Genomic DNA, 20,013 nt, shown 5'->3' on the forward strand with positions numbered 1-20,013 from the left:
GGCCTTGATCGGCCCAGACCATGGCAGTAGCTGCTGTTTGATTCAGCTGAGGAGGTAGATCTGTAAGAGCAGATAAAGGCATGACTTCTCGAGCTGCTTTTCTTCTGGCAGGAGCTCTCAGAATGCGTTATAGTCACAGCAAGATTTTGTCTTTCTGTAATTTACTGACTATTGCAGAAAAGTGAAATCTGGAAGAGACTCTGGGTGAAAGAGATGCATGGAGCAGTTGAAAGGGCTGCCATTTAGTTTTTCTGCGTAAGGCATCTGCTAGACTAGATGGCTGGCTGCATCTGTGGAGCTGCAAGTATTGATGATGTGTTTGAGTTGGTAGGCCTATTGTTTTTGAGCAGCAGTGAAGAGAGATTTAATGTCTACAGAGGGATGTGGGTGTAGAGTAGAGGCAGTTTTCTGAACTGTGTTCAACAACGGTGGCAATTTTTTTTTAATGGCAAAATATATCACCCTGAGACTAGGTTCAGGATCTCCACGTGGAAAGTTTTCTGATAGGAAAAAATAAAAATAAAAAATAAAAAAGAGAGCTGTGTCTAGATCATGACGGGATGACTGACAACTCAAAAGGCACAGGGTTGGAACAGTGCAAATATCTTCAGACTTTAGCAAGAGCACCATTAGCTAACCTGAAGAAGGTTTATGATGGAAATAGAAGAATGGAACTAGATGCCACTACTGCGCTTAGAGGTAAAATGCAAATCTGGGAAGTGAATAAAGAGGTGAGGAGATTGAAGCATTTAAGGTGGGAAAAATAGCTACCGTGTGTGGAAACTCTCTGATAGTGACAACTGAATACTTTTCCATAAAACTTGCTTGTGAATCCTTCAAAAGGGGATGTAATAAAAAATAAAAAACTAGTTTAATTTGGTTACCATAACTGCTAGTAACAGGAAATGTTTACTGTGGTTTTTTCAGCTCTTGATTTTAATAGCACCCTTTGTAGGGTCATTTTCTTGCCTCACTGGTGTTTTTCAAGCCTGGTGCTAAACCTTATTCCTGGGTTTTGTGAATCTACTTGTCTGCATAAAAATGACAAAATTTCACATTGGCAATATCCCTTTCTCAAAAGCATCTTTATCTAGAACTTTTTTCAGAGGAGGAAAAAAAAATGCATCCGTCATACTCCATCTGCTCTGTCATGCAAATAATGCCTTGTCACTAGTGAAAGGCCAGCCTGTCTCAAAGCCTCACAGATTGAATGCCATTTGCTGCAGTTTATTCAATAGCAGAGCTGGCTGCCTCGTGGGTGGAGGGAAATGTTAGAGGCTAGCTGAGCATAGTTTGGGTAGTCTAGAGAAAGACACCTTTGCTCAAAGGGGAACTTCTGCTTTAAAGATAAAATCTAATAGTACAGCATTATTTCTTAAAAGCTGTACAAATAGTCTGTAAGTTTCTTTCTACCCAAATTTTGCTGCTGCACAAGCTGAAAATCCTTCTTAATATCATAAAACTTTGATTTGTAGAGATGTGAGATCTTTGAGGGAAGAGGGCCGGCTATTCTGTTTTCCTGGCATGGTGTGCAGGCTGGCTGTTGGGTCATGTGCTCTTTGTGCTGGTAATGCTCTCGATATTTTCTGAAGAGTGGCTGGAACAGCTCTTGTCATCTGGGCATTTCAAACACGGAATGGGCAAGCAGCACGTGTAAAACCAAAGGTTTTGGGGGTGTTCCTTGCATGTTTTTAATGGAGGATTGGGGAGGGGGAATGACTTAGAGAAGAACAAGTGTTTACATGTAGAGAATTTGAAGGAGAGAGGTTAACACAGAGAAACTATGAGCCTGGAGGGTCTTTGTTACAATTAGAGCCAAGGCTAGTAAATTAAGTATTCCAGTTTAGAGAGCGTACATAAATTACCTCTTGTTTTAACCTGACAAAGGCTTGCAGTCGTATGGAACAAAATAGGAATTGTGCAAAGGTTTGCTGATGAAATTCAAAAGCAAGGTGAAACTTGCTTGTAGGTTTTATATTTAATTAAGCATTTAGTCAGGTTTGCAACAGAACTTGCTTTCCTTCTTAAGTCTGTGATCAGACTACTCAGAAAGAAACCTCGTTGATTACAGAGCTCGTCTTAATCAGGGCGAGGTTCCAAAGCTTAGTTTTAGGTATGAGAATAGAGGTGTTATTTCTTAAAACGTAGTTTTCATATTACATCAAGTGAATGGGAGCTTTCTTTGAAGCGATTTACTTCAAATTAATCTTTTGTGCGATGTTGCTGCTCTTCTAGATGGGTCCTTCACCCTCCCAAGGAATTATACAAGGTAAATCTTTCAGGATGCTATCTGCCTCTGAATTTTATTCCTCTTTTCCTTTTAACATCCAAATTGCACAGCATCTGTATTAAGAAAACTGCTCCAAAAAAAAGCTGTGTTGTATCTGTGTTTCTGCAGCTCTTCCAGCTTTGTTCAGCTTACAAAGTCATACAAAGGGAAGGAGGAAGGTAGACTTGAAACTTGAGTTTGAAACCTCAGGGCCATGTTAAAACGAGTCTGTAAGACAGGACAGATTTTTGACAAAACTCTCATCCTGGCCATCAGTCTAAAATGTTCATTTTCTGTTGGCATCTTTTTTTCTAACATATTTTTCTTTAAATTTTTTAAAGTCTTTTACAGTGGACTTCCTTTTATGTGTACTAAGTTGACTGCATTTGTTACAAAAAATAAAGATGTTTTTGTAAGGTGGTGCAATAAACCAGTGTAAAAACTATGAATCCTGTTCCTTGTGTTATTCTTATATCTAAGAAATGAATTGGCCACTAAGATATCATAATGTAAAATTCCAGCTTATTTCTTACAGAATGCAAGCAAAGGTCTTGCGAACATGCAGTGGTTTTGTGTTGAGCAAAAATGGCCTTATTTAGATTTCTTTATCATTTGACAGTTTTCTTTCCTTGGTTTCTGTGAGTTCTGCTGTTCTCTTGGTAAATGTTTTTGCTTTAGAGTAAGACTTACTAATTTTAGCATGAGAGAAGGCTCAGTCTGTAACTAGCAAAGCTGCTAATTCTTACTAAGACTAGATAATTTTGTATGTTTGGGATGGCAGAGTGGTTTCATTCTTTTTTAATTGTTTTCAGTCTTAGCATTAATGGTCTGGAACATGTCCTGCCCTTTGTACAAGGAGCATGTGAAACTTTCCTAGTTGGCATCATTAATAGCAAAGTATGTAATCGCATTTGGACATAGTGCGGCTAAAAATGTTTCTGTGACATGTCTATCTTGCTGAAATCAGCAAGAAATTGTTAGCTTTGGTACTTAGTCTACTTCATTTCCTCATGCAAATGTGCTATTGGAAATTTGTGACTAAAGCCATCTCAACCAGAGGCATTTAGCACTTTCCGTACAACTCTTGTCAAAAATTATACAACAGGAGAAGGCAGAGGGAGCTTCTGCTGTTGCACAAGGACGCTCCTGATAATGCTTGTTTCACAGAACCGCTTTATTTAGCTTAGCAACCTTGTTGCTAAATATTCACCAACCCTTAGCTGCAGCATCTCAGAAGACAAGCTATTTGGGAACAGGCTGAGTTGGAAAAGCAGGGGGTGGAGATGCATGCCGTGGCCATGGTGTGAGAAGTGTGAGGGAGGAGGGGATGGAACCTTAATTAGAGGGGGCTGAATGTAGAGCTGCTTCTTAATGTCCTGCAGTTTTCCTTACAGCTTTGTATTTCAGTTTTTGCTTGTCTCGAGAACATGCAGGTAGGCCTATATGGCAAGCCACGGGGGCTGTTTCTCTGTATTGAAGTGAGATTTTCTATTTTGTTGAACTTCCTGGGCAAAAGAGTGTACCCTGTCAGTTGAGGTTTTTGAATAAATACCCATATTCAACTGGTGTTGAGCAGTTCTCTAGGTTGTACTGACATCTGCTGGCAGTTTGTATGTTTAAGTTGTATTTAAACTTTTTCATTCAGAGATGGGGCAATTACCTATTTACAGTCTTTTTTTCTATTTCAGTAGAAAGGAGTTGAGAAAAAAATATGGCTTCAGTTAGTGGCTGCTCATCTCCTACTGTCCTCCTTCTCCCTATGGGGGGAGGAAAAAAGTTTTAAATTGCTGAAACTGATTTTTGTTTAAAACCAGTTTTAAAAAGTATTCAGAAAGTTAATTTCAGATGTTTAATTATGTGTCTTATAGAAATCGCATGGAGAAAAAAAACCTTTTTTATTATTATTTTCTCACCTTGAAGTGCTGTGATGTGACTATTTTATGAGGGAAGTGCATGGGGTAGCTTGCTTTCTTCAAGGCCTTATGCACACACAATTGCTAAAGGAGAGCCCTGAGATTCATTTCCTTTTTCGGTCTCCATCAGAGATCTTGGGGCTTCTCTTTACATATCCAGGTATCTAAGTAAACAGTTCCAAAATGTAATGGAGAATGCTTTGAACAGGGGAAAAAACAAGAACTCATTGAGGTGATCTTGAAGCTTTAATAAAAATGCCAAGTGTTTGTTTGTTTATAGAGAGAGCAACAAATTCCAGTTACCAGAAACAGGAGGATTTTTAAATACCTTGAAGCTTTCCCTGGGACTGCTGCTTTGTATGCTCTCCATATTCAGGATTAGAATACAGCACAAGAATTTTGCTCCTCAAATGTGCTTCTTCAAATGATATAGTCAATTGAGCCTTCCCTGTGTGCATTACAGATGAATTTTAAGAATGATTTTGGACACTAATTTGAGCTTTCATTTGTGAAACATCCTACAAGAGAGCTTACAATACAAACAGTGTCTTAGTAGATTTGCTAATGCTGTTGTGTCCCTAATGATCATTGACTCTTCCCCATTTTAGTGATTACACGTTCGTGGAAACTAGCAGATGTCAACTTACTTGGTAGGCTGTAAGAGTGTTATACCAGACACCAAAAATATGAAAAGAAAAAATCTTTCTCCTTCTACAAACTGAGGGTCGTAGTTTTCTTTATTTTCACATCATCTGCTATTGGGTGATATAATCAAGGGGTGGTGCTTGACTATAACAAATATTTTGTGTAGCGAACAGCGAATAATTCATGTGTGTTGACCCCCAGATTATTGTTATTGCAAGCAATTAAATATCTAACTTACTAAAGAGAAAATAAAATAGGTTTTCTTTTCAGTCCTTCCCTTCTGTGCTTCACTGGGGAAATTAAAGGGTGTGGATGATGGTATTTTCTTCTGTACTGTGTAGTTCAGGAGAACTTCCAGGTGACAGCAGTGCACTCCTCCTTTTTGGGGGGTGGGGATTGTTTTCTTTGTTTTGCTACATTCTTCTAGCAGCCCCTTTGGTCGTAATTCTCTGTGTTACCTTTTACAGTCCTAGAACACCAAGGGTTTCACTAACCCCTTGCCTCTTCGAGATCTGGGGAAGAGAAGGCTCCATTGCAGCAATTGGTTCTTAGCGTTGTGATAGCTTTGCTGAGCCAACAGTCATCCACGTGGCTGGCTGTGGTGGTAGTGCCTTCCCTTAGCTCCCATAGCTGCTCAATTCCAGCACAGTTTTGTGCAGGACTTGCTGGAAAATCACCAGTTTTTCTTCCTTGTCAGAGATCTATAGAAGGGCATTCATTGCAGTGAAAGCTGGTTTTCTTTGCTGCTATCTGAATATCTAGATGCAGATGAGGAATCATAGAATTGCACAGGTTGGAAAAGACCTTAAAGATCATCAAGTCCAACTGCAACCTAACCACGCTACCCTAACTCTATCAATCCACCGCTAAACCATGTCCCTGAGCACCACATCCAAACAGTTTTTAAACACATTCAGGGATGGTGACTCAACCACCTCCCGGGGAGCCTGTTCCAGTGCTTAACAACTCTTTCTGTAAAGAAGTTTTTCCTGATGTCTAACTATGCCTTACTCATGGTAGGAATCTACCCCTTTGGCAAAGGGACATGATATACTCAACTTGCTGCCCTTCCCCAGCTTACCTTAGAAGCAACATTCAGACTTCATTAGTATTGATTAAAATAAAAAAGACACCTGAAATGACTTGGAAGTGAAAAGCAGTTAATAGGGAAACTGCAGAAATACTGAGCCTGTGCTTACTGTAAGTATTTAATTGCTGTCATGTTCTCCTACTGCTTGTTTTGAATATAAGCCCTTCAGAGTATCATTGCTATGTGTTGAGCATAAATGCAATGCTTATTAAAAGATTTCCTTCAGTTGTTTGAAGTTATGAGTATCTGGTGGGCAGCATATCTGAAATGCATATGCAAAACTGACTTTAAAGTCCTAAGTCGCTTGTATCATTTATTTAAACACTGAAGCTCGAGGAGAACATTTAGTAAACCTCAGAAGGCATTGTGGGATGCCATAATAGCATGAGACAATAATACATTCCTTGGTCTTTGTTCTGATGTTTCTTGTTCTGAATTTCGTGGTTATTTTTCCTTCATCTATTTGAGTATTTCATTGCCACTGTATCATTTGCCTTGATGAATTTTCATTGTGTGCTGACAGTACGTTCCCAGCTATTGAGCTGGCTGTCACAAATTTTCTTAGATATGAGGCTAACAGCTACACAGGCATATTTTGAAAGCAAAATTCTTTATTGCTGTAGAGAAAAAAAGGCCAAAGGAGTTTTTATCTACTACTTTTTCTATAGCAAATGTAAAAGCCAACAAGGATTTTACATGTTTGGGTGGGTTTTTGGTCTTAGGGACGTAGTAGGTGACTGGGAGGGATTTCTTTTACATTTCCATGAATTTTCAGTTTATTAAATTTTGGAAAATGTTTTCTTTTGCATGTAACATAAGTTAATATTTTCAAAGTCGTGTCTGATTTTAAGCTCCAAATTTTGAATTGTACAGGGAAAAGAAAACACTAGTAAGTAGAAGTCCATCACTTGAGTAATATATAAATAAGAATTGCATCATAGCCCTTAAAGGATCTGTTAACAGTAGAAATATCAGATGTCTGTCTGCAAAGGATGAGAGCGCTGTAGTAGTAATTTCAGACAGTAGCCAAAACAGTTTTTTCCACCCTCTCTCATCAAAGGTTGGAGTCCCTTCTGTATATCATACTTAAACTGGAAAATCTTCAGTGGGTTAAAATGTTGAGTGGAGTTTTTAGGAAAAGTAGCATCTTCTGAGTGCAGAACTCTGGTGTAGGTTATTTAGCTGCCGACCAGAGAACACATTTATTCATTCTGGACAGCTTGAGAAGGAAACCTTTTAATTCTTGAAATTCCTGAAATTCCTTGGTCAGAAAGTTTTAGCCTTCTTTGCCCTTGCAGTTCCCATTACTTTGAGGCAGACTGAAGGTGATCTGTACCTTCAGATTTATTTAAATTTTTCAAGTTCCTGTGCATCTGTGGGCCTTCCTGTGAATTAAAAAGTAGGGCATGCAATTACATTGTCCCTCTCTTCCTCTATTCTGCTGCTGTAGTTCTTTGTCTTGACCAAAACCAATGGCAGGGGAAGGTCTGTGGCTGCAAGAATGGGGCTCTAGCTACATGACCTGATTTCCTGAAGTACTGCAAAGAGATGCGGCTAATGGTAGGGGAGAAATTGTTACTGTGCGTGAACAGTAACTTCAGTCCAACTAAAACAGATGTTGAGACCAAAGGTAAGCTTTCTTCAGACAGATGTCCAATATACTGTGCTATAAAAGGAACAGCTTAATGAGAACAGTAGCAGTGTTGGGGCAACTCTTCTGTGGGCTAAGCACAGAGAAAGCTTCTCTGCCTTTTCAATAGCACATGAACTTTTCTTAACAAAGGTTGCTGTGATTCTGGGAGGTGATTCAGGTCCTCAATTACTTGTGTAAAAAAGTGCACGCATTTTTTATTTTACTTTTTTAAAGTAGAGACTATTAACGATCTCATCTCAAAGTGTTTCTTGTGTTTTAATAAAACTCTTTTCAGTGGAATTTTTTCTCCTGAGGATTATGGCTGTCGTTGCAAACCTTTTGGCTATGTCCACGTGTCTGATTAGATTATCTTGTTTCTTTGCTATTTTTTTTCCCTCCATTTTCTCTCCTTCAGAGGTAATATATCCGAGGAAACTGTGAATACTTGGTAAGTTTTGGAGAGGAGTCTATCATTTCAAACATATCTAGACTGCTGCGACTGTCATCTGTTGGTGTATAACTTGAGACCTAAGTTTATCAAGCCGTACTCTTTAAATGTATCCTTTTCCTCACAATATTCAAAGATGCCTCAAAACCGTAATTTCTCTGATAATTTAAAATGAGACATAGTGTATATATTCCTCTAAGCTAGCACTGTAGGATTTTGCTATTAGATTGCATTAAAAGCTTTGGAAAAATTACATGATGGCTTTTACTTGTGGAATACAAATGAAGTCTTTTCTACCTGATTATTTTTTTATTAGTGTGTATTCATATTCACTCATTAAAATGGTGAATTCTCTCTTTTCTGCAGAGACAACGTCTGGAGATTCTGGAGCACTCTGGAGTGAACCAGGAGGAAGCCTTGAACTGCAGCTGTGTCAGTAAGAGTGGCTGTCCTTGGGAGATGCTGAAGCTCAGCTTTATCATGAACTTTTCTTACACCTCTCAACACATGCACAAAGGACTTAATTTTGTTTGGGCTTCATATGATATGCAAGAGTCATGGCTGTATGGGTTTCTTCTGCCTTTCGCTTGATGTCTGTATGTTTCCTGCAGTCAGTAATGAAGTCTGTACTAGGTCTGCTGACATTTGGTCTGCTTTCAATGCTCTGAGTGACAGGTACTGTAAACATCCTACACTCTCAGCTGTGGAAACTAAGAAAGCTGGGAGAAGGCTGTTTACTCTCCCTGCCTTGGAAATCAACTTGAGGGCGAGGATGGAACGTTGTGAGCTCCGTGTTCATTGTATTTCTGACAGGCTGTATTTCTTATTTTATGTTTGATGTCAGTAAACAAATAATAGCATTATATCGTGCCATCAGGCTCTTGCATTCTGACTGAGGCTTGAACTCATAATAAAAAAATAAAAGGGCCTTCTGTACAATATGCTTACCTGCACTCCTGCCTTGAGGGGAACTTAAATGGTAGCAGTAACACATAACAAGGCCTTCATCCTTAAACACTGGGTAAAACAGACCTATTGTGTTGTATTGTTTGTTCATAGGTAGTGGTACATACAAGTTAGTGTGGACATTTTCAGGTTCACACATCAGTGGTGTATTTCGTTGAAGTCCTCCTTAAATGTTTGGGTCTTGTGTTCACTCAATTTATATTTTCCTACCTAAAGGGACTAGAAACAGATGTCTGAAGGCAAAAAAAGAGTTCTAGAGGACTTTGAGTTTCAGTTCCTATTCGAAGAAATTGAGATATCAACCCCAATTAGCTCTGTGTCTAAATAAACTGAATTAAAGATGCAAAGGTATTTAGCTTAACTTTTATACTAGCTCTTCTCTGGCACTTGCCACCCAGACTGAATTATTCTTTGTACTTTTCTTGGCAGTCTTTCTTCCTTCTTATGTTTCTTTCTATTTCCCATTAGTTAAGTAGGGCTACTCTTTTTAAATGTAGAATAAGCTCTTTTTTTTTTCTTCTTTTAAATCTAAAATCCTACTGGCATGGTCTAAATCCTCATAAAATATACTTGTACAGCTATTCTTAAGCAGTGATATTGGCAGAAATACTACTATTCATGCACTTTCTTTTTTAAAATTTATTGGAAGGGGCTATTTTTTGTGCTTTCTAAGATTTTTTTTCATAGTGTGGTTAAGTTCAAAGATAACCTTTTGTACTCTATTGTCATGTTTAAAGATCTGCTGCTTTAGATTTTTAGCAAAGGTATTTAAGTAAAAATCTCTGATATAAGAGATGTCCTGAAGATTTTAAATAATCGGATTTGGAAAGTGATGGAAGTGAAAAGAAAACAGAATGGCAGATCTTGAAAGGATCTGAAATAGTACTTCTACAAAATGGCCAAAAAAGGAATTCAAACAGGCAGATCTCAAAAGAAAAAAGGGGGGGAAAAAAAAAAAAAAAGGTTCATGTTTTAGAGCAGTAATGATTTAGGAAAAGGAATTGGAGGGAAAGAAAGTCCTGGGGTCCTTGAAGTACTATAGCCAGAGAGTAAGTTGATGTCTAGCTGTACATAAACAAACACCAGTTCTTCATGTTTATGAGGTTTTAACTCTTGAAATGTATAGTGATATTACAATTGAGGTTAGTCTTATAAAAAGATGGTTTTGTAGAGAAATGAGCTGTTCAGACTAGTCAAACGATAGAGGGTAGCATTTCCTAATACACATGGTTTCTTTGGCAGAGAGAGATCTCCAGGAGTGATGGAGCACAGAATTATATCCTCCATCGTATGATAATTCTGATTTTAGGCTGTGCTGCTGAGAACAGACAATTTCTTGAAAGGAGATACCAGCTTGAATATGTGTTTGTTTTTTTTTATTTTTAATTTAGATTTGCTTTAGGCTAGGAACCACTATTTTCTGTCAAACGGAAAAACTATGTTTAGCATTACCTATTTGTTGTCTAATAGTGAAATTCCATCTTTGATTTTATCTGTGTAAGCTGGGACTGTGGAAGCCTTTCTTGAACATTCTTCCTTGGCCATTCTTTCCTGTGGTTTCACTTGTGCTGGTATTAATGTTTGTTTAAATAGTGAGCTTAGTTCAGTGGCTTGACTCAGCTGAAAATTAAACAAGCAAACCAGCTTTTATCTGGACCAGATGAGTAACAGCTTACTGCACTACCGTGGTGCTGTGGCCTAAAATGCTAATACCTTCAAACATGACCACCTTTGTGAAGGGCTAGAACAGATTTTTGCTGTAAGTAGACCATCAAATCCTAATTCAATAAGAGGGTGAAAATATAGGATTTTGTATGCTTTTGTATTTGGCATTAGATTGTTCTGTTAATGCTGTTTGAAAGCAATTGCAAGCATGGTGCTGAAATAAATTCAGATTAAATTATCATGATTAAAACTTTTGAATTCTTGAAAGCTATTTACGCATCTGTTTCTTTGAAAGATTTGTTTGTGAAGTCTAATAAACAAATTGTGTTGGTAATGAGGAGCCACCAGTAATTTTGTTGCCTCCAGGTCCTTAATTGTAAAGGTATCCTTGGATATATTTGCACCAGACAAAGCATTGTGTAAATTGCATTATTTCTAGATCATGTTTTGGTCTTTTTCCGCAGGTATAGCTTGCCAAGCCAAAGGCAAGCTAAAGATTCTTTTCTCGTGCTAAACTCAGATTTCAAGGAGTTTAAGATTCTTTCCAATCAACTAAATATAGAACTTTCCTATTGTGAAAGAATGTACGTGGCTTTTTCAAAACTCTATTGCCAGTAATGAGTTTTGGATTGGGTCCATAGAGAGGTGGTAATCTGGAGAGCAACCACAGCAAATCGTCTGTGGGAAATCTGTGATTGGAAGCATGGGCAAAATCTGTGATCGGAGACATGGGCATTTTGCTGTTTTTTTTTTTTTCTTAAGACGCGTTCTGCCAAGATGCAAAAGTGACTTGCTCCATGTGATTCTTGGCACTGCTCAGGATGGTGTCATTCTTGCATGCTAAGCTCAATGTGTTCCTTGGATTGATTGATTAATTGACTTTTGAATGAGGAAGAACTTACATCTTACTTATTACCCTGTTTCCTTATTGCTAAACATTAGAGTTTAGAGGGTGAAAATTACAATACCCAAATGTAACACACACGAAGCATACATTCTAGGCTACATTTTTGATAATGTAGTCCCTAGAATTAATTGCCTAATGTCCAGTTTTGGTAGTGTAGGGAGTGACTGTGGGAAGAAAAGGTGCCTGGGAGTCCTTGGGCAAAGCTGTCTCTTGTTAGAAGGTTGCAGCCTGACCTTGGGTTTTACAAGTGAAATATTAGGAAAACATTGCATTAGAAGTTTCAAAGAGCTGCTGGTGGGGGAAAAGGGAGGTGAAGGAGAAAGAGAGGAAGAGACGTGGCTTACTTGTCATTCAAAGCGGGGGGGGAATAATATCCTGTTCATTTTCAGTGCAAACGCTTTCTTGATAATACAGCGAAAGAGCAACAATTGTCCTTGATGCTTGTACAAAAGTCGAGGATTTCTTTTATGCAGTAAATTTGACTGTCAAGGACCCTAATTCAGTGTGTGAGAATTGAAAGGTCTGTGACAAGCTATTGTACTTTCAAGACCTCTGTTCTAAATTTAAAGAAAAAAAATTGCTTTGAATGGAAGAGTGGAGGAAAAAGGCATTATGTGGGCTTCGATTATAACTGCCCCTGAAAACTGTGGATTCTAGACTTGAATGTTCTCTGCTGTGGTTGAGATAAACATGTAGAAGCAACTGTCCGTGTACAAAAAGTAAGCAGGTGTGTAACATCTGTCACGTATTTGTAATGTGTAATAGCATTCGTATCAAAGCTTAAAGCAGATTAACTTAGTTAACTTAGAACAAACGTCTTTGCTTCAGTTCATGCTTTCTTCAAACTTAGCTTTTCTCTTTTGTAAACCTTCCTCGACACTTCTTCTCTTAAAGTGCTGCTTTTTTTTTTTTAACTAAACAGAACGCTGAAGCTTATTTTATCCTTGCATGAAGCTTTTCTTCTCAGCTCTGGGCTCTATCCGAGACCTGCTCAGCTACAGTTAGGCTTTTGTTCCCTTATTTTGCTTTGGTTTTGTGGATGTTAGTGTGAATTAAATGGAAATAAGCTTTTGTAGCAATCACTTCATGTGATGAGCACAGTTAAACTAATCACTGCAGTCTATGGCTATGAAATGTCTCAGAAGAGAAGCTTAGGGCTTGCTTATTTTAAATAGTGTGATATGATGGCTAATTGCGTCTCATTTAACTCTCCAAGAGGGAGAGTAGAGTGAGGCTGTGTTGCCTTAGCCTTACTCTTGCAACACTTAACTCCCCTCTGCAGGAGGAAATAGTTCTGTTGCTGCTGCAGTTAATAGGAAGCTTTTGTTGCTGCCTCCATCCTGTTCTTGAGGTGCTGAAATAATATGGGAGAATGAGGGACTGCAATCCTGGCTTTGGAGAGAGCCTTTGCACTTCATTTTCTCTTTTATGAAAGATGAGTATGCTTTCTCAGAAGGGAGGTATGGTAAACAAAGAATCAGAAATCTCTTTTTGCAGTGAAACGTGTTGCCTAAAATTGTATCATCACATCCTAGTTTGTCTTATGTTCCAGCCTTTCACTATGATGTAGAAAGTACAACCAAGCAGCGCATTCTACTGGGGAAAAGCAAAGGACCTGACACAGGGTTATCACACAATGCTGCTGGCATGTTGCCCTCCCACCGGGTCCATGTTGGCATGCAGCTCCTCTTCCAGTGGTAGTTTTGATAGCATACATACAGGGCAGCCCGAGTTTGTCATACCCAGGTTGCTGGGGCTGTGCCCCATCAATTGCAGTGCGGGTCAGCTCCAAGCTAGCCTCATCGCACTGACTGAGACCCTGGGCATGCTCTTACACTGGGGTAGGGTTCAGGCCACCCCACTGCATTACTGAGGTCAGCGGAACTAAACTCAGCACCATCACCAACTGAGGACTTCTAGGCTTTGTGTCATTTGTGGCCTTCCCTGAGTTGTTTCTCAGCATCCTAAAGCACCACTGAAAAAATGCTGCTAAAATAACTCAGCGCCAGTGGGACAGTGGGGTTGATGTAGACAAATGAAATAACTTAAGGATCTGCAAAAGTCCTGTTCTTCAGATGCCTCTGTGTAACTATGAACTCCATAAACAGTTGGGCTTGCAAATGTTTTTGGTGAGGATGTTGAGAGGCCATAATCTAATGCTTAGTTCATGCAGTACAGGTAAAATGTACACGGTGGTAGATTTTCCTTCTCCTTAGTGCTTTCCACGCTCACTGCTTTGACATTAATGGAGCTTCTAATTAAGATCTCGCAGCTTCAATTCGTGCAATTGATGAAATGCTCCAATATGCTCTATGTGCAGATTGCATGGAAGAGCAGATCAAATCTAAATGGAAACAGAGAAGGTTTTATCACCTTGGGGTAATTGCATGGAGCGTGCAGCATTTGAAATTAGATGTGACAAAACCAGTTGTCTCTGTTGTCACTCAGAGCAGGTGCAGGTCACAGGGCACAGGTCTGTGCAAGCAGGAGTGACCAGGCCTGACTGCTCCTTGACAGTCTGAACTGAGTGTTCACAGAAGTGCTCAGCCAAGTTCACGTCCAGAAGCCTGCTGAGCTGACTTCTAGGGACCCTGGACCTTCTGATTCCCATTACAGTGTCCCCTGACTCCAGAAAAGGGCTTTCCTGAGGGGTGCTCAGCTCTTGCTTTGCTGTTTAAATACCAGCCTTATTTTGTGATGGTTCTTGCTGAAGTTTGCATGCTGTCTGAAAGTCTCAACGAGTATCCCAACTGAGGATATTTGGTGAGAGATGAATCCTATTGCTGATGAAATCTCTTTTCTGGTCTTTCTACTGGCAAGCTTTATTCTGACAATGTACTCTCACCTGCGGTTTACCCAATGTTTGTCTTTCCTGCAGAGCTGTATGCCTGTCAGTCTAAATACTCCTGAGTGAGGCTTTGTTGCTCTCCAGCTCAGAGCTGGTTAAAGCTGTGGGAACTGATTGCACCCTGGGCCTGTATTGCAATAGGGGGGGAGCGCAGCTAAACTCCGAGGACAAAAGAAAATGAATGGAAAATATCTAGTGAGGTTTTTCTATGAGCTGCAGAGCGTGTCCAAGTGGGGGAGGAAAAGGATTAAAAGTGAGGAATATTAAAAGATAAATTGAAGTTGATGCTTGAACTACCAGTCCAGGAAACTCCAGATACAAACTGAATGGAAAGTTTTCCACTGAACTCCACAAAGAATTTTTAAAGACAAATCTGAATGGAGGACAGCAAGGATTTACATCTTTGTGTACCAGAACAGAGTTATTACTGGCAGCCAGAAAAGAAACTTCAGATTCTTGGCAGGAAAAAAAATGGTCCAGCTCATAGATTGGGGCTGAGTAGATTTAAAGCCTTTGAGGGGCAAATCTAATGGTTTGGATACATACAATAGAACACATTTGTGGAAATGCTGACATGGGAAATGAAACGTATTGGTTAGGGCTTGAAAATACGTATACCTGCATTTGGGTGCTTTGAGTACATTTTCAGGCTGGAGCAATGTCTGAAAATATCTCGAAAGCATTGCTTGCACTTCAGATTGCAGTCTGTCAACTTTAAAAGAGTCACAGATAACGTGCTTTGAGGTTTATAAAGAGCAAAATTCTGGCAGGGCAGATGTTAGGGCTGGACTTGGGCGTTCTTGAAGTGCTTCCCTCCTGCTGCCTCCCTTCCTGAACTTCTAAGAAACTCCACAAGTCTGGATCCACTTCAGTTCAGATTCACCTGATTGAAAGGTGAACGTATATGGCCGTCACCAGCAGGGTGAGGTCACCTGCCTTAGCTTTCTAGGGTGGTTTTTAATGTCTGAATTTGGACCAAGACATCAAAAGATAACATGCAGGGGAAAAAAGCTTCATTTTATTTCAAGCAGGAACATTGACTTTTTTGTTAATTGTCTTCTAGGACTTAACCTATACATGACCTGGTTCTGGGAAACATGCACAAATAGAACAGGAGGAATTATTTAAAAACAATTTGATTTTGAATTTGTATTGTATTTTAAATTTAAAACCAATTTTAATAATAACACACAGGTTTTAGGCATAGACAAATACTTCACATTTTCTTGAAAATAAAATCCTTTTGTGGAAATATTCTCTACTTGAATGAGCTGTTGAGAACTGTGGTTGAATCCAGACTGGGATTTGCCTGTGGACAGTGGGGGTGAATCTGGAGCACAGGCTCAAGAACTCAGGTGGGATAGGGGAGGCTGATATGTCTCTTCTGTGGTTGTATATTGCCATTGGTCTGCAGGGCCTGTTCGGAGGAACTTGTCTGATCCCACCAGGGGCAGTTCAGCACCACCTCTCAGCTGATCTTCCATGCCTTGGGTTTTGTAGCTGCGGTGGCTGAAACTGGCAGGCAGCTGAGAACTACGCAGCCATTCACTCACTCATGTTCAGATGAAAAAAAAAAAATATCTACTAAGACCAAAAAGGGAAGAGAAAAGGAAAATAGTAATGATATATTTACAAAACAAGCAATACACAATGCAATTGTTGACTGATGCCCTGAGCAGTGTCTGCCTCCCCTGGCCAGCTGTTCTCTCCATGGTGTCACAAAGTATGGAATATCCCTTTGGCCAGTTTAGGTCAGCTCTGCTGGCTCTGTCCCTTCTCAGCTCCCTGTGCCCCCTAGCCCTGCAGCCTCCCTCGCTGGCAGGTCAATACAAGAAGCTGAAGTAGCCGAGGAATTAAATGATGCAAAGGCGTATGGTGAAGGAAGTGGATGTCCAGGAGGGTTCAAGAGGGGCCGAAGTTGGTATGGTTGCCAGCAGACAGTTCTAGAAATGGGCCCATGGAAAGACTTAGCTGAAGCAATCTGAGAATGTCTTGAGTAGAAAGAAGTCTTGGGAAATGAAGAAAACATTCTCAAACAGGAAGAGCAGGAGGAGCCTGTGGAGGTGGAATGCAGCTCCCTCAGTGAGGGAGTCCCTACAGTGCCTATAAAGAAAGACTTTGGTGCTGTCACTGTTCTGGTACAGCAAAAATTTGCTTTTCTACTTTGGCATTCTCTCCAGAGAAAGCAATCTAAAATCCTTGCCCGGAGAATTAGAAGAAATCAAATGTTTTCCTCAGTTTTCTGCAGGGCACTTCAGGGAGAGTACATGTGGTACAGCACCCCATGCCACCCATCCTGCCTGCCCTGTGTCCATGTGCTGGTGCAGGGTGTGTCCTTTGGTTCCACTGCAGTACACTGCCTCCAGGTAAAACTGAAAATAATTGGAGATAATGATATAGTAGTAACAGCTAAATCTTCTTGCAATCCCAAGCACAGATAGACGTTGGGCGGAGAATGGCTTGAGAGCAGCTCTGAGGAGAAGGATTTGTGAGTGTTGGTTGATGAAAGATTCAACATGAGCCAGCAATGTGTGCTTGCAGCCCAGAAGGCCAACTGTATCCTGGGTTACATCTAGAGAAGTGTGGCCAGCAGATGGAGGGAGGGGATTTTGCCTCTCTACTCTGCTCTCATGAGACCCCACCTGGAGTACTGCATCCAGTTCTGGAGCCCCAACACAAGAAGGACATGGATTTGTCAGAGCAGGTCCAGAGGAGGGTCACGAAGGTGATCACAGGGCTGGAGCGCCTCCCCTGTGAAGACAGGCTGAGAGAGCTGGGGCTCTTCAGCTTGGAGAAGGCTGCAGGGGACCTCATAGTGGCCTTCTAGTACCTGAACGGGGCCTACAGGAAAGATGGTGAGGGGCATTTTACAAGGGCCTGTAGTGACAGAACAAGGGGAAATGGCTTTAAACTGGAAGTGGGTAGATTCAGACTAGATATTAGGAAGAAAATCGTTACTGTGAGGGTGGTGAGACACTGGAACAGGCTGACCTGTTTTCTAATTCAGGACCGTGTTGCTGGAAAAGTGATTTTTCTGCTTTAGTTCAATATGAATGCTATATTCTGCCTAATCTCCCTGTTCGTTTAGGATTCAGGCAATAGTTAAGGCAGTCTGAAATGTTTTTGCAGCTAGCTAGTCCATGAAGTACAGCATATTTGGCCTACTTTTGGAGGGGTTTTTTTTGAGGCAGAGATGTTTACAACAGTTGCATAATGGACAGGACTTCTTTTGTAAAATCCTCCTAATGTGCCAGCATCTGGTTACTGCAATCTCACTGCTAATAAGCCTGGAGGTTTTAGAAATTTTCCTTTTTTTTTTTTTTTTTTTTTTTTATTTTGCCTGTCATGTTCCCTGTTTTTGGAGGTGGGGAGAGGTGAGGCCTTCAAACCTGGCAGCAGCACAAAGCTGTTGTTTGCATTTTCAGAGCTCTCTGGCCCCAAGCCGTACAGCTGACAGAGGCCTGCTATGTTTGCATCTTGCATTTTGCTGGCACTTTTCAAGTTATTTTTGTCACCCTCTGAATACCCTCTTTTGCCCCACTGTTTTCTAGAGGGCGTGTTACAAAAGCAACACCAAAGGGCAAGATGATAAAGTCAGACCATCTTGGCTTTCTGTGGAAGCATGGGACACCACGTCATTCCTGTGGTACAGGAAAGGGAAATCTTTTATTTGAAGAAGGCTGCAGAGAATTTTAAATGCTAGAACTTTGGGGAGAGTCTATTTCATATTTTCATTCTGCTTAAATTTAAAATTATCCACTTTTCTATCAAAATCTATATGTTTAGGCAGTGAAGTCTGTATGCTGAGGAGCTGTGGATCATTTCACTTTCTGTGGTTCTTACAATGAAGCGTCAGGAGGAGGCAAGGCTTGGTAGCTGGCAGTACAGGGAAGTCCTGGCTTGTCTGGCACTGCAGTATTCCATCCATCTGCCTAGGATTTGTGTCTGTGTTCAGCTCAGTTAAGCAACATGACTGTGTTGATTTCTGTCTGCAACAGAGGGGATTGCACTGGGCAGGTATTTTGTATTGTGCAACGCTGCTGTTTTTTTTTTCAGTTGCTCTTTCAGGAGCTCTGAACTCTTGCTCAGGATAAACAACCATGCTGTGCTGCTGAGTGCTGCGCTTGGAGCCTTTGCACCCAAATGGAGTCTCACTGAGGAACAAGTTTGCTCTGTTGACAGACTCCTTCTGTGAGTAACAGGGCGGATAGGGAGACAGATTAACCTTGTGCTATACTAAAGCAACTGTAGGAACAACAAAATGAGCGTTCACAGCTCAGGAGAATCTGGAATTTCAAATAAACCCACTGCTTTGACCCAGGCACAGTTTGGCAGTCATTGCTACAGGGTATTCAAATTAAGCAGTGAGGTTCCTGGTGTGATGGCTGTTGGAAAAGACTTTGCAAAGCACATCAATTCCTCCAGGGCCCAAATGCACTTTCCCTTTTCAAGGGGAGCTGTGGGCATTTGGATCCTTGCAGAGAAGTTCCGGAGGCCCTAAATCAGCAAAATGCTTTCAAGCATGTCCTTAAGCACTTTGTTGACAAAGGGGAGACATGAACTCTTAATTATCTGTGCTGAATAATAATCTGGGAGGTTACTTGGGTATCTTTTCAAACACTTATACTCTTAGCTCTGCCCCAAAAGGCTGAGCCCAAGAAGCCAATGCTTTACCCTCTGGCTGCGTTTGCTTCCTGTGAATGCGCTCACTAACCTTCAAGTAAATGGGGCTGATACCAGCTCTCTGTAGGAATTTTGCCTGTCCTGAGTGCTTACCAGCTTAGAAAATAAACGTAATGCCTTACTCAGCTTTAACTGGAATACTGACCGTCTTATCCAAATACCGTTGAGTGGGGCATTATTAAATCATCTGAAGTAAAAATTAAGATTGAAGCTAGAAGGGGAACTGGCTTTCCCTTTCACACGCTCACATCTGTAGCATAGGCGTTGGTGGATGCCTCAGCCCTATGGCACAGCTGGCACTTTGGAGCCCTTCACAGGAGGCAAAGAAAGAAAGAAAAGAAACACCCCCGTCCCCCCACCAAAGCAGCAAGTGATTGCAGCTGTTCTCAAGAAGGGTTGTGTCAGCACAACGTGCATAGCTCTGCTCAGAAAGTCGGTGTCAGCAGCCATAAAAGCTGGCCTGTCAGCATTTCTGTTGTATTCCCTACACAAGATGCGTATTACTGTACAATTACACCAAAGGCAGAGAATATTCCTTGGTAAAACAGCTTGGAAGTAGCGTCTTCCTGTGGGAACAATTCAGACCGTGTGCTGCAGAAATCTGTGTGGTTTGGATGCGAGGCCTCGCTGCTGGGGCTCGGTGCAAGCTGCGTGGGGTGCCAAGGCTATAGTGCCACAGCCCGGCCAGGAGCCTCAGCCTGCTCCAGAGCCCGTGTAATTAGTCAGGTCCTGGTAATTCTAATGAGCTTCTGATCATGCCAAAAAAACATATTCGTTGTGGAGGAAGCTGGGTGATGCTTAGGTTTTTGGCCTCCAAAGCCTTCAGAGGGGACATACAACTCTAGCTTTGACCACCGGTCTCAGTGTGTCACTGTGGTGTAACCACTTTAAAGGGCAGGACAGACAGCTGGGATGAAGTTTGAATATAAACTGATTTACTGTTTAA

The 20,013-nt window shown here is 40.8% G+C and overlaps 1 protein-coding gene across 5 annotated transcripts in view; it reads left to right on the forward strand.

Moving 5' to 3' along the window:
• The window catches only part of OGFRL1 (opioid growth factor receptor like 1), an 80,086-nt gene that overhangs the window by 27,884 nt on the left and 32,189 nt on the right, over window positions 1-20,013 (forward strand). For 2 of the 5 annotated variants that reach the window (XM_021393181.1, XM_021393184.1), the window contains exons 2-3: window positions 8,365-8,430; window positions 18,441-18,575. The exons of 1 other annotated variant lie outside the window; for it this stretch is intronic. Coding sequence is in view for 1 of the 4 variants with exons in the window: in XM_021393178.1 (XP_021248853.1) it covers window positions 8,365-8,430 (66 nt within the window). In the remaining 3 variants the exon portion in view is untranslated. Of the gene's footprint in view, window positions 1-8,364; window positions 8,435-18,440; window positions 18,576-20,013 lie in introns of all 5 variants that reach the window. 2 more of the 5 variants (XM_021393182.1, XM_021393178.1) reach the window with 2 other exon arrangements.

This window comes from Numida meleagris, chromosome 3, assembly GCF_002078875.1.
Source record: "Numida meleagris isolate 19003 breed g44 Domestic line chromosome 3, NumMel1.0, whole genome shotgun sequence".
Taxonomy (NCBI): Eukaryota; Metazoa; Chordata; class Aves; order Galliformes; family Numididae; genus Numida; species Numida meleagris.